The sequence below is a fragment of the Astyanax mexicanus genome, chromosome 16 (assembly GCF_023375975.1).
Source record: "Astyanax mexicanus isolate ESR-SI-001 chromosome 16, AstMex3_surface, whole genome shotgun sequence".
Classification (NCBI taxonomy): Eukaryota; Metazoa; Chordata; class Actinopteri; order Characiformes; family Acestrorhamphidae; genus Astyanax; species Astyanax mexicanus.
Window position 1 is genome coordinate 15,603,643 of NC_064423.1, and position 14,175 is coordinate 15,617,817.

Here is a 14,175-nt window from a genome sequence, read left to right on the forward strand (position 1 = left end):
GGGATTAAAATAAAATGATTGATACTGGAGAGACAATCTGTCTCTAGTAGATATAAAATAGGACATGAGAACAGTGTGAAAAACAGCAATGTGATAATTAGGTATGAGTAATATGACACCTTATTTCAGGGTATAATATCGTTCACAATATTCAAAAACGTTGGCGATATTATTGCGTACGACACGATATGGCATATTCCTAGTCTCAATGTCGCAATGTGATTGGCTGAGAGACGTTCTATTAGTGCCATTATCAGCCGGTAATGCACTGTAACTGAAGCTCTCCATGTATTACTCCGCCACATACAGGTAAACTAGCAACAATGCAGCGCTTACAAGCCAAACAGCATGACTACAACTATTTTACAATGGAACTATTTTATATAACCAAACAGATTGTATTTTCTCATCCTGTTTAACTCAAAATCTTTCAATAAACAACGATAATGGAACTGTGGTATAATCGCAGTAATACAATCAAGATTTGTGCTATAACGTGTAATATTCGCACTGCTGACCTTGAGTGTTTTATTGCTTAAACATAATACTAAGGGCAACATGGTAATAATAATAATGATGATATTAATTCCAAGTAGAGGTGAGCAATATGGCTCTGAAATAATATTACAATAATGCAGGGTATTTCTGGGATAACAGTTTAAATGTTTTTGCAGTATTATTGTGTACGATATGATATGGCACACTCCGGATGTCAGGCATGGTCCAAAGGGGTATAAAGCTCCCCGTCATTGAGCTGTGGGTCTGTTTATCTGTGTTCTCTCTGTTATGATTCTCTATCCCATACCTTTGGGCTTCTTTGGCATCTCTCTCTCTCTCTATTCTCCGGTATGACGCAGTGCATCATGGTCATTTTTTCTATATGTCTATGGCCTTGTTCTCCAGTTCCCCGGGCAGTGCTCTGGTGACCACAGTGTCAGTTGTGCTCTCTAGCGCAGTGTTTGATTGATGTCCTTCTGTGTGAGAGATAATTGGTTATGGTCACCTTGCTCAGCAGAAGAGCTGATCTGCTGCTCTGATTTGTGCTGCTTTGTTATCTATAAGGATGAATGGAGACAAACCCTGTGTGTGTGTGTGTGTGTGTGTCTTCTGCAGCCTGTTTCAGTCACAGCCTCCAGTATACGACAGCACAAGGCCAAGATGAAAGGCAAGCAGGTAAGCAGCATTTCTCTCTTATATCTGTCTCTCTCTCAGAATGTCTGTCTCACTCCCTTGTTATCTGTTTCCTCTCTCTCTCTCTCTCTCTCTCTCTCGTTTCTGTTTCTCTCACTCCTCCTCACTTTAAATGGCTCTCTCTTGCAATCCCTCTTCCACCTTTAAAATAGTGGAGCAATAGTGGATTTTTATGCAACTACCAACAAAAGTCTTGGGGTAGCAGAATGTTTATCGCTCATTAGGGGTGGGCGATGTTTATCCCTAAAATGATATCAAGATATTTTATGGGATTTTTTGTGATAACGATACTCTTGGCGATATGACAAAACAGTGAGTTAAAAAAAAAAGAATAAAAAAATACACTACTGCAACAAAAGTTACTGACAATAAAATTATATTATTGTGTACAAGAGCAGATAGAGTGGGAGAGGCAGCAGACAGAGGGCAAGAGACAGAGCAGACAGAGGGAGAAGAGACAGAGCAGACAGAGGGGAAGAGACAAAGCAGACAGAGGGGGAAGAGACGGAGCAGACAGAGGGGGAAGAGACGGAGCAGACAGAGGGGGAAGTGACGGAGCAGACAGAGGGGGAAGAGACGGAGCAGACAGAGGGGAAGAGACAGAGCAGACAGAGGGGAAGAGACAGAGCAGACAGAGGGGTAGAGACAGAGCAAACAGAGAGGTAGAGACAGAGCAAACAGAGGGGTAAAGACAGAGCAGACAGAGGGGAAGAGACAGAGCTGACAGAGCAGAAAGAGGAGAAGAGACTGAACAGACAGAGGAGAAGAGACAAGAGCAGACAGAAAAAGAGAGGCAGCAGATAGAGGGGGGAGAGCCAGCAGATAGAGAGGAAGAGACAGAGCAGACACATGGGTAGAGACAGAGCAGACAGATGGGGAAGATACAAGAGCAGACAGAAAAAGAGAGGCAACAGACAAAGGGGAAGAGACAGAGCAGACCGAGGGGTAGAGACAGAGCAGACAGAGGGGAGAAGAAGCAGCTGACAGGGGAAGAGGCAGCAAACTTTATTCAACGTTATTAGTGCAATTTTCCAAACAAACTTTTAAAGTTTGTTCACACACTTTCAACCCTAGTTTATTAATATTATTAATTTAATAATTAAGTTCTAATTAACACTGAGCTGTGTTTAATGCGGCTTGTTATTAGGAATGAGATCCAACCCTGTTTTTTGTGTTTTTGTTTTAAACGTCTGGATTGTTGACTGAACTGTCAGCAGTTTAAATTGCTGTGCTTGTTTTTGCTGGACTTCAGAGCATGTCAGCTTTTGTGTGGGTAATTCAGTGTGTGAAATGAGTGTCCTGATTTCCCCTGCAGTTTAGGGCCTGTAAGATCTCCTGTGTAGAAACAACAATAAGAAAGAAGTAAAGCGGTTGCAGATGGAGCTGAAGAGACACCTCTTGCTGTTTTCCCCCCAAATTCCTCCTCAGGGATCAATGTTGTATCGAGTACGGGTCTGTCTATCAACAGTTCCGCTGAAGAAGACTGTAGATTATGACTCATTATGTCCCAATTGTGAAAGTTCCTGGTTTTGAAACACGTCCTGCTTCCTCAAAATCTCCTGTGCTTCTAAATCTTCAGTGCATTTTGATGCTCTGCTAGATAGAAAAGCCTGGAAATCAATACAGCTCAGCAGAATGACGTGCAGTGAAAGAGTGAAAAACGAGCGCACATCCTGAGAAATCCTGAAAAATCCTGAGAAACCGTGCCGTATCCCCGGGGATCATGTCTCTGACAGTCCTCCGGAGTGGCCAATTTTTTGATTAAAGCTGCTTTATCTTGCAATTAATTTGAAATAGCAATAATTTCCTAATTGCTCCTCCAGCCATTAGTACCACGCTCGGCTCCTGAGGATATGAGATTATTCAGCGCAATCAGAGCCGGACTCCTCATTAGTCACTGTAAATTTAATTAACATTTCATCACTCTCCCGTAGACCATCTCGGTGTCTTTCGCAGCAAGGCCAGATGTATGGCTTCAGTTTCTATGAATGGTTCGAAAGGGACAAAGTCCAATTTAATAGTAAGTAACTGAGTCGTTGCACTCCAGAACGACAATTCCAGAAACTGCAGACAGCAGTTTGGGTAGATGGGGAGTTGAAGAGTCACATCATACTTAAGCTGTTGGAAGCAGCATGTGAAATACACCATCAACATAGTCTCTAGGAGACCTACATGAACCATGGAGAGGGAAAACCAACAGGTTGTCCATCCTAAGATTGCCACGATTGCAGACATTCGGTGAGCAGTGATGTCCTCTGAGATATTCTATTCGTGCCGGTACTATTGGCAGACGGCTGCACAACGATGGCTCGAGTTGGTGAGAGAGTGCGAGTTAGCGATAGACAGAGCGAGTGAGAGAGAGGGAGAGACAGTGTGAGTAAGTAAGAAGGAGAGACAGCAAGAGACAGAGCGAGTAAGAGAAAGGGAGAACGCGTGATTGAGAGAGGGGGAGAGACAGAGCGAGTGAGAATGAGGGAGAGACAGCAAGAGGCAGAGCGAGGGAGAGGGAAAGCAAGTGAGTGAGAGAGAAGGACAGACAGAGTGAGCGAGAGAAAGACAGAGCGAGTTAGTAAGAGAGAGCGATTAAAAGAGAGAAAGTGACAGGGCGAGTTATCGAGAGACAGAGTAAGTTAGCAAGAGACAGCGCATGATAACGAGAGACCAAGTTAGTTAACGAGAGATCAGTATTGAGAGACAGCGTGAGTTAGTGAGAGACAGAGCGAGGGAGAGAAACGCAGCGTAAGTTTGTGAGAGACAGAGCGAGTTAGAAAGAGACAGCACAAGTTATCAGGAGAGACCGAGCGAATGAGAGTGAGGGAGAGACAAAGCGAGTAAGCAAGAGTCAGAGCAAGTAAAAGAGAGAGAGTTAGTACAAGAGAGTGAGAGGCAGCATGAATTAGCAAGAGAGAGCGAGTGAGCGAGGGGCTGAGATTTTAGCAAATCAGCAGTGTGTCGACAATTTGAATGATCAGTGTGAACATGCTCACTGCGTATCTGCACACGCTCTTCACTTGCTCTTCTTGTTTGGCGTGTTTATCTGTACTACCGAGACATTTCGGTCAGTGCCTTTTTGGTATTGAATTTCTATACCCAGCCTCAGTGTTGACAAAGACTTTAATGGTGTTGTGCCAGACTGATAATCTTTATCTCCCATTCGATCAGCATTGCAGTTTCCCAGGTTCTTCTGGGTTCAGATGATCAGACTGACTGATGCACTGATGCATTATTCATTATTCAACTATCAGTCAGGCATTAGTGGGCTCGGATTATTTGAACAGGTCCTCATCTCACTCTTGATGGAGCTTCGTTTTCTTCTCTGAAACATCTACTGAAGACCATTAGCGAGCAGTGCTAATAGCGGATTAGCGCTAACGGGTCTGTCAGAGCCGTCTGATGCTGCTATCTTCTGAAGTTGCAGCTCTATGCTTGAGCAATTAGTCCTGATTAAACGTTGCCGTCGTCTGATAATTACTCAGCTAATGATCTGTTTTTGTTGAGATGACAGCGGTGACATCTGGGCCTTCAAAACACTGAAAACACTGTGTTTGTGTGTGTGTGTGTGTGTGAGTGTGTGTTAACGTGACAAGTGTGAGCAAGTAGCCTGTGGGTGATATGAAGATGCTCTAGTGAAGGACAGGGATGGATGGGAAACGTTTAGTAGTGTAGCTTGTGGGTGGCAGTGTTGGTGGACATCTATTCTCTAGCATTCAGCTACTTTGACTGTTGGGAGCAGATAAATATAATATAAATCTAATTGTACCATGTTAGTAAGAAGAAGAAGAAGAAAGGATTCAGTTGTAAAGCAGTGTAACTGTGTTTTTTTTTTTCAAATAATGATGGTGCTCCATGCAGTACTTTTTGGGGTGAGTTGTGGCTTGTTGCAGTCAGTTCATATTAATTAGCATTGACAACATGATGCAAGATAAAATATCTCAAAAAGCAACACATTGTGCTCCAATCCAAAGATATTCAAAAACAAATGAAAACAAACTTATTGACATTTATCAGTCTTGGAAAGGTTACAAAGTCTTTTTTTAAACATCTCAATCAGTTTTTTTTAAATATATTTTTTTAAATGTCTAGTTGTGGTCTCTAGTATGAATGAATGCAATGTGAGCTCTATTTTGTGAAAAAAATGTGCACCGGTGATCCGTTATATTGGTGCTTTAGTCCAGTGGAGGAGCCGGGGGGAGAAACGATAGGATTTCGGAGTCTGGCTCATGAATATTCATACATGCAAACATATCGCCTCTGATTGGCTAACAGCACTATGACGCAGCGAGACAAACAACAGTTAGAAACATTTTTAAATAAAGACATTTTTACACTAGTAACAGCCTTTGCAACTTCATATGTTACTTTACAACATGTGTATTGCCAAGTGCAGTTCAGCCACTGACCTCGTCTTAGAGTTTTTGTAAAACGTGAAATCCACTGGAGAGCCTATGTAAACCTATAGTTACACACAGAGGTGGGTAGTCCATGTCCAGAAAGTATTTTATTTTTTTTTACTTTTTACTTTTAACTAGTGTAAACAGAACTGTTCTGACCATACACCTTCCTATCTCAATTGTACCTCACTGGTGGTGTGCCATAGACTGGGCAAAGCATATAACACTGATGAGTTATTTGCGCAAATAACACAGGAACAAACTGCCATGTTGTTCCTAGCACTGTTAGCTCATGTCTGACAGCCCTCCCTGTGGGCGGTCCCAAGCCAAGGTGGGCGAGGACATGAATACTAATTCACAAAGAAACGTAGACACAGTGCTTTTCCTGATTGACTCAGTTTTCTGAATATTTTCTTTAAAAAAAAAAAAAGCAAAAACAAAAGTAATCTGTAGAGAGAAAATACTTTTTACAGCATTGTAAATGTTTTGTAACTGAATCTTTAGTGACAGTTTGACGTGTTCACAATGCAGTCGTTCTCTCTTTCACTATAGCTGGCAGTACGATGCGTTGGGTTCCCTTTAAGAAACAGCAGTGTGTCCTCTCGGTGCACCTGGCTGGTCCTGCAGAATTGATAACCCAGCACTGCACTTCACTGTCATATCCCAGAGCACACCATTTTCATTCTACTCCTGCCATTTCCATCTCTCTCTGGCTCTGTACCTGTCACTGTCTCTCTCACTCTTTCTCTTTCTCTCTCTCTATCTTTCTCTCTTTCTAGCTCCATTATTTGTCAACGTCTAAGACTTTTTTTGACAAGTTTTTGAAGACGTTTGAGAGATCTCGAACCATCACTGATTGTGGAAACTTCACACTAGACTTCAAGCAGCTTGGACTGTGTGTCTCTACACTATTCCTCCAGACTCTGATCCCTTGATTCCCAAATTAAATGTTAAATTTACTGATGATCAATGATGATTTAGAGAGACATGTCATCTGCTGGTGTTGATGCACTGTGTTCTATAAAGTCTATATCAAGTGAGTGCAGTGTTTTTCCGAAAACACTTCCCTCTGCTGACGACTTTTGTGGAGATGCAGATTTTATTTTCCAGCAGGACTTGGCACACTACCCACACTGCCAAAAGTACCATCAATTGGTCTTTTTCTAAGATTTTCTAAGATACTGACTATTGGGTTTATATATAGATATACATCTATATAATACAGCTCTGGAAAAAAATAAGAGACCACTGATGAATTTCTATTATTTTACTAAATTGAAACCTCTGGAATATAATTAAGAGGAAGATGGATGATCACAAGCAATCAAACCAAGCTGAACTGCTTGAATTTTTGCACCAGGAGTGACAAAGTTATCCAAAAGCAGTGTGTAAGACTGGTGGAGGAGAACATGCCAAGATGCATGAAAACTGTGATTAAAAACCAGGGTTATTTCACCAAATATTGATTTCTGAACTCTTAAAACTTTATATTTATGAACTTGTTTTCTTATTATTTCTTATTATTCAAAATCTGAAAGCTCTGCATCTTGTTTTTGTTATTTCAGCCTTTATTTCAGGATTTGGGAGAAAGGTTGTCCGTAGTTTATAGAATAAAACAAAAATGTTCATTTTACTCAAACATATACCTATAAATCGAAAAATCTGATTGAGAAACTGATTCAGAAACTATTTTTTGAGAAGCAATAGACATATAGTTATTAGACATTTAGTCTTAGTAGTGTGTGCATTACTTGCTGTCAGCAGTATTTAGGATATAGGAGTTGTAGATTATCAGAGATCATCCTTGCAGTCTCCTTTTCTCACTCTGATTTTTTTTTTTTTTTTGCTTGTCTCCTCACAGTCTGTCATGATATTAAAGTATTTTCTTTTTGTGTGTGGCAGAAAGCGGGACAGAGAAGTGTGCCTCCTCCAATGCGCCTCCCACCACCATACAGACCCCCCAGCATCATGCAGGAAGAAGAGGAGCAGGAGAATGATGATGCTGAGCAGTCCACAGGTCAGCAGCACTATATCTTTTTATTTCAGCACCTATGCTTATAGTTCTACTTTGTATCCTTCATGTACTTACACACCTCACATAACAACTCATATAATTATTGCCCTTAAGTCTGAGTCCAGGTTAAGTCTCCTTGGGTTCCGCTGATGCAATGCTGCATTAAATACGGAACATAAACATCTGTAGAGTTGGAGGTTGTGATGATATTTTGTCATATTTAGTTTGGACAGTATGATAAAGGCAGAGGTGTCAAGTAAAGAAGTACAAAAGCTTTATCTTACTCAAGTAGAAATGTTAATTATCTCTACTTTACTGGAGTAATTATTTCAGACAACTTTTTGCTTCTACTCCTCATATATTAAAAATAGCCTTTTTTTTAAGCTTGCTTTCATTCCGGCTTCTCATAGTTAAAAATGAAATAAAAACGCTATCTAGATAAATCTCTCCATCAGGATAGAGTGAATTCTATCTGATTGTGTTTGAAGGAAAGTATAAACACACATCATTCTGATACTCTATTGGTTTATTAGCGATTATGCAGCACACCTGCACATGATGTTACGTCACACTCCAGCAAGAACATAGCAGACGTTAGCAAAGATTAACATTTCAATATACTTTTAGAGTCGTTATGGATTTTAGAAAAATGTGTTTGTCCTTAATGGCATTTTTCCCCTTACATTACTTTTACTTTCACACTTTTACTTGAGTAAAAAATGTTGGTTGATACTTTAACTTCTACAGAACTATTTAAAACCTACAGAAGTATTTCAAACTTGAGTAATACATGTCAATACTTTTCACACCTTTGAAAAAAAGTAATTTTAAACATACAGTATTCCTTACATCTCTCTATTTTGTTGTTCGTTGCAGACGGTATGAACCCAAAGAATGTTTTATCTGCTCAATTTTCATTAAATGGATTTCGTTTACAGTATTCATAGACATCAATTGCTGCATTTTGGGCCTGCACCACATTCCAACAAAGTTAGGTACAGGTACAGTTTGGAACTAGTAACAAAGTAATTTTGTTAAAACAAAATCATTATTTAATTTCTAACCAGTGAGTGTATTCATGATTTATAAAAAGCAGTATGGGCCAAGGAGACCAGTTTGTCAACAAATGCATTAGAAAAACATAAAAGAACAATCTTACCATTAAGAACTATTGGGAATATTTGTATATTTAAATAATCCCTCAAAATCGTCAGTGTGCTTATGTATATGTATATATTATGTATATATGTATATAATCTGGTGTGGTTTATGTATGAATTTTACCAGTCAGTTAAGGAGCAGTGAAGCCACTATGATGAAGTACAGTGTTATACAGGAGTTTCAGTTTAGTTCTCCAGCAGTGTTAGCATTAGCTGCTAACCCTGACTAGCACTGCTGGAGCAGCATTAGCATTACCGCTTGGCTTAGCTGCTAATGCTCCAGCTTTAGTGGAAATCTGGAAATCTAAGTTTACTGTAAACAAACAGAAGTGCCTAGCCACCCAAACAATAATAATTATAATAATAATTAATTTAGGAATTACAGCTTACAGCTTAGCTTTACAGGTCTCCTAACCTGCTAAATTTGAAGGAAAGCATGGCGACACCCCTGTTCCTTATTAGAGTTGTATAAAATGCGCCTTGTAATCCACTGCACCTTATGTATAAAACTAGGCCTTAATTGATAGTACACCTTATAATCCGAAAAATACAATACAAAATACAGTGTTGGGATTGTGTTGCAGGGCTGAAATACAGAAATTAATGTATTTTAACAATTGGTAGTAGACAAAATGTGGAATATCTAGGGTTCCTACCGTCTGCAATAGTATATAAGTGAAAGAAATGGGCTAGTTCTTTGTCATACCACCCAACATGTCTGCCCATTTCTAAGCCACCCTCCCTCTCCCTGTGAGCCAGAGCTTCTCACGCCTTTTCAAAAGACCGGCCTCCTCCAGAGCCGCTCCGCTGGGCTTGCTGAAGGCCGGTGGTCCTGAGTCTGTGCTTTGATGCTCATCCAGCTCGAGTCACGCTTGCTCTGTTCAGCTGGTGAAACCATTCCATTTCCAGCAGTGTGTTCACCCTGGGGACTGCATTTACTGCTACATGATATCTCTCAGCTCGCCGTGTGAGGGATTCTCTGCACAGTGCTCAGAACTTCTCTATAAATATAAATGTATGTTTTTTTTTTTCAATTATACCTATGAAATCGGTAAAATTAGGGCAGGTAGAGCACTTATTACCTAACTTAGATAGTTGGGGACAAGTTGTTGGAAAAATTTGGACTGTGATTAGAGAATAAGATCAGAGCATTATCATAGCATTCATACTTTTTTTGTTTGTTTGTTTGTAATATTCCTTAGTATAGAGCCTTCTCTGTGTGAATAATGTACATATAGACACACATTTAGCTTTTCAGGTGGGACCTGTCAGTAGATCAGAATGGATCACTATTATGTTATATTTTGTTAAACTTTCTGAAAAGAAGTGATCGTGCTAATTGAGGTATGCTCTTAGTGACTGTTCAACAAATAGAATAACTCTAACACAAATCCTGGTGTAAAAAGAAAAAAAGGAAGGAAAACTAAAAACTATAGAGGTGCCAGGGCCTGGAAAAAGGCAGCGAATTGTCATATACTGCCCTTGAATCTGTTGAACCACCTTTGTGTGAGAAGGAAATGAAAGTTAGTATGTGTTTAGAAGAAAGGCTTACCATTAGTCTGAATCTCAGTGTCTTTCTAAAATATTATAAACGACCAATTGATAGTTTTAGCAGTGTGTGCCAAGTCCTGCTGGAAAATGAAATCCACATCTCCATAAAAGTTGTCAGCAAATTTTCCGGTAAAACACTGCCTTGACTTTGGAGATGATAAAACACAGTGGACCAACACCAGCAGATGACATGACTCTCCAAACCATCACTGATCATCAGTAAATTTTCCATTTCATTGGTAAATCAAGAGACAAGAGTCTGGAGGAAGAGTGGAGAGACACACATAGTTCAAGCTGCTTGAGGTCTAGTGTGAGGTCTAGTTTCTACAATCAGTGATGGTTTGGAGAAAAGGTAGGGCCGCTGGTTGCAGAACCTTTTTTAATGTGAAGATTGTGCTGTGAAGTTTCTGACACCAAGGGCCGTGTTTTAGTGATCTATAAGCCAGCCATCAAACCATGATTTAGGACATGTCAGTGTGTCTTTGCTATCATAACATCGGGTAAAGTACACCTTGCGTGGCTTGAAATGAGCAAATGGCATGTACTAATTCTCTGCCAGCTAGGTGTGTTCTGACTTCCGCGGATTGTTATTTTAGCGGCGCAGCTAACTGAATGTGTCTGATGATACTTAGCAGAGGAAACTGACCTATTCATTCATGCTGTAAAGGTTCAGCTATATGGTGAAGGTGTGTAGATATATCCGTAAGCTGCACCGCTATTTAAACGACGCAGGAGTAAAGCATGCGTATAGACTGTTTGCGGGGTGTAAGATGGCAGTGAGCATTGCAGTGTGCCTTGCACAGGGTGTAAGATAGTGCTCATGTCTTTTGGACATGTGGTGTTTAACTACAAACCGCTCAACTTTATTGGTCATCTCACTCAAGACAATGAAGATGACCGGATTGTAGATTCAACAATTCTGAACTCACTGATGCTCTTGTTACTGAATGCAGTCAAATAAAAACGTACAGTTACTCCAACAAATGCAAGATAAACTAATTTCTTCATAACTTACTCTTGATTTGGTAAGAAACTAAGTATAAGCATGTTTCCCAATACGTTTGTCCATGTAGTGTTTTTTTATTTCAGTTTTTTCTGAAATGTTATGTTGCTGTACCCACACTTCAGGTAGCCAGCGCTGTCTCTGCATTAGAGATAGAGGCAGCTAAAGCTGCTGAAGCTCTCTGTCTCTTATCAGTGAGTCTTCTCTGCTCTCAGTGGCTCACGGCTGGCTGATCAGAGACAGTGTTTGCAGTCTATAGCCGAACTGAGCTGAAGAAACAGGACCTCATAGTGCTGCACTCAAGCTTTTCCATCGTTCTGTACTGAAAACCACTGCAGAAGCCTTCAGACGAGCCAGTGCTGCCCCCCAATCAGTCAGCAGTTTGCTTAATCCTTCTGTGTAAAGCATGTTGAGGTGCTTGGATTACGCTAAGAGTAATATGTGAGTGTGTATTGAATCTAGTCACATCCGGATTACAAGGTTTGGCCATAGAATTGGTCCTGAATGGTTTGCTGACTGTACGTTCTCGATTCTGCCTGATTTCCCCTCATTAAAGCAGGAGATAAGCTCACACCGTTCTGTGCGTTTCTCGTTCTGCTCGAGTGATTCTCGTCTCTTGTTTCCTGAGATTGAATTCTATATCTCTCGCTCTCGCTCTGGGCCAGTCTAGAAGTGGAATATTCAGGGCACAGTGCTGGCCTGGCATTTTAGCTTCAGATGTATGCACACTTTCAAATGACTGAATGCCACCATCTGTCACCATCTGTGGTGAAGCAGTAGTTCAGAAGACCCGAGCAGGAGAGCAAACACCAGCCATTGTTTGTGGATGCGGGGTGAGAGACCTTGAAGAGACATCTCAAAACGTGACGCGAGTCAGCCTGATGAATTATAGAGGCGCCGCTGTGATGCTAATGTAGAGTATGACTGAGAACTGATCTTTGATCAGGCTTTAGTTAAGCACTTCCACACTCATGTTTTTAATATGCAACTGTATTTATCCACTGGGCATTGAGAAGTTTAAAGTTTTAGCTGGTCTTTTTTTTTTTTTTATTACAACTCCTGCATTATAGGGTCTATATACAGTGAGGGCACCCCTCACATTTTTGTAAATATTTACGTACTTTCCACACTATAGAGTGCACTTAAAGTCCTTTAATTTTCCCTAAGATTTTAGTCCAGTGAGCCTTATGTATGAATTTTAACAGTCAGGTTGTAAGGAGCAGTAAAGCCAGCAGTTCTCCAGCACTGGGACTGAAGTAGCATTAGCCGCTAACCACTATTTTTTTTTTCACTATTTTTATCAGCCTGTAGCTTGCTACTAACCCCAGCTAGCTCCTTCTGGAGCAACATAATCACTAACCGCTAACCGCGCTAGCTCTTTCGACGTTTAGAGATAAGTATGTATTGGAATGTAGTCTGCTGTTAACTGTGTTAAAACAAGCTACGCATGAAAAAATGCTAGCTAATATCCCTCTGGCTTACTGGAGCACTCAGGGTTCCTCTGTGTAACACTGTTCGGTGGTATTAGCCACTAACCACTAGCAGTCAGCTGCTAAAGCTGCTAATGCCCCAGCCTTAGTGCTGGAGAAATTTGGGAATCTAAGCTTCCTGTAAATAAATGGAAGAGCTTTCAATTCATTGTAATTAAAAGGAACAGTTTTCAGAAGTCGAATCAGAAAGTCTTTTTTACTACAGTTTTGTTTTCTTAGCTTAGCTTTGCTTAACTTAGCTAGCTAAGCCAAACTAGTTTATCCTGGTCTTATCAGACAACAGTCTTGCACACCAGCTTCAGAAGAGGCTGCCTTCAAGAACAGAGCCTTGCAGAGTAGATGCAGAGTATGCAGGGTGTAAGATCTGAGCACTGCAGTCTGAACTCGCACTTCCTCAAGCTCTGCAGCAATGCTGGCAGCACTCATGCATCTATTTTTTAAAGCCAAACTCTGGCGTTCAACCTCTTCTTTGGCCGACCTTGGGGAGGAAGGACTGGTCTGAGTGGAACCTGCTCTGGAAAACTGCTATGTATGACCTTGGCCATTGTGCTGTATCTCAGTTCAATGGTGTTAGCAACCTTCTTATAGCCTTGCCATGAAGTACCATGTTCAATATCCAGTGGCCGGTATGAGAGAGTTGTATCCAAAACATACTCAAGACACTGAAATACATTTATACATCAAGTCACATGATGCAGAGAAGGGAAAATTGGCCATTTTCTTATAGGGGTGTGTTCACTTTTGTTGCAGTGGCTTATACATTAATTGCTGTGTGTGTTGAGTTATTTTAAACTGTTACACAAGCTGTACACTGACTACCTTGCATTGCATCAAAGTGTCATATCTTCAGTGTTGAAATGATATAATAAAATGCTCCAGTTATGATTTTTTTCTAATACTTTTGTGTCTACATTGAATTTTTCCCACTGATACATCATGGACCTTTAATCACTTTGTTTCTTACTCCTCACTCTCTCTCTCTCTCTCATTGGCATGCTCATGGTGGAACTGCCCCACTGCGTGTAGTTGCAGCACATTTTTGCTCCAGTGGGGCTTCAGTACGCTGATGCTGGAAGTGATCAGGCTGAACAACTGATGCAAGCCTGTCATCATTTGCCCCACTGATTTTATAATTCCCTCCACAGCGAGTGCCGTCTTTCAGCTTTCACTCTAAAGACCAGATGTGCCGTAATGATACATAAATGAGAGAGTAGTTTCCTTTTTTTTCCATGTCCACGGCCCACAGCCTGCACATTTAGGCTCGTACACCATCCATCATTTGTGCTTCATCATTTTTTAAAAGAGTACAGGTCTATTTAATATCTGCTCTATCAGGTCTGTATCGCTACCATCTGTAGTGCAACAAACCTTTTAA

General features: G+C 40.7%; 1 protein-coding gene across 3 annotated transcripts in view; it reads left to right on the forward strand.

Annotated features, from left to right (window-relative positions):
• Positions 1–14,175, forward strand: part of patj (PATJ crumbs cell polarity complex component) — a 210,094-nt gene that overhangs the window by 77,726 nt on the left and 118,193 nt on the right. For all 3 annotated transcript variants that reach the window (XM_022669623.2, XM_049465996.1, XM_049465995.1), the window contains exons 29-30: positions 1,114–1,173; positions 7,485–7,599. In XM_022669623.2, coding sequence (XP_022525344.2) covers positions 1,114–1,173; positions 7,485–7,599 — 175 coding nt within the window. The remainder of the gene's footprint in view (positions 1–1,113; positions 1,174–7,484; positions 7,600–14,175) is intronic.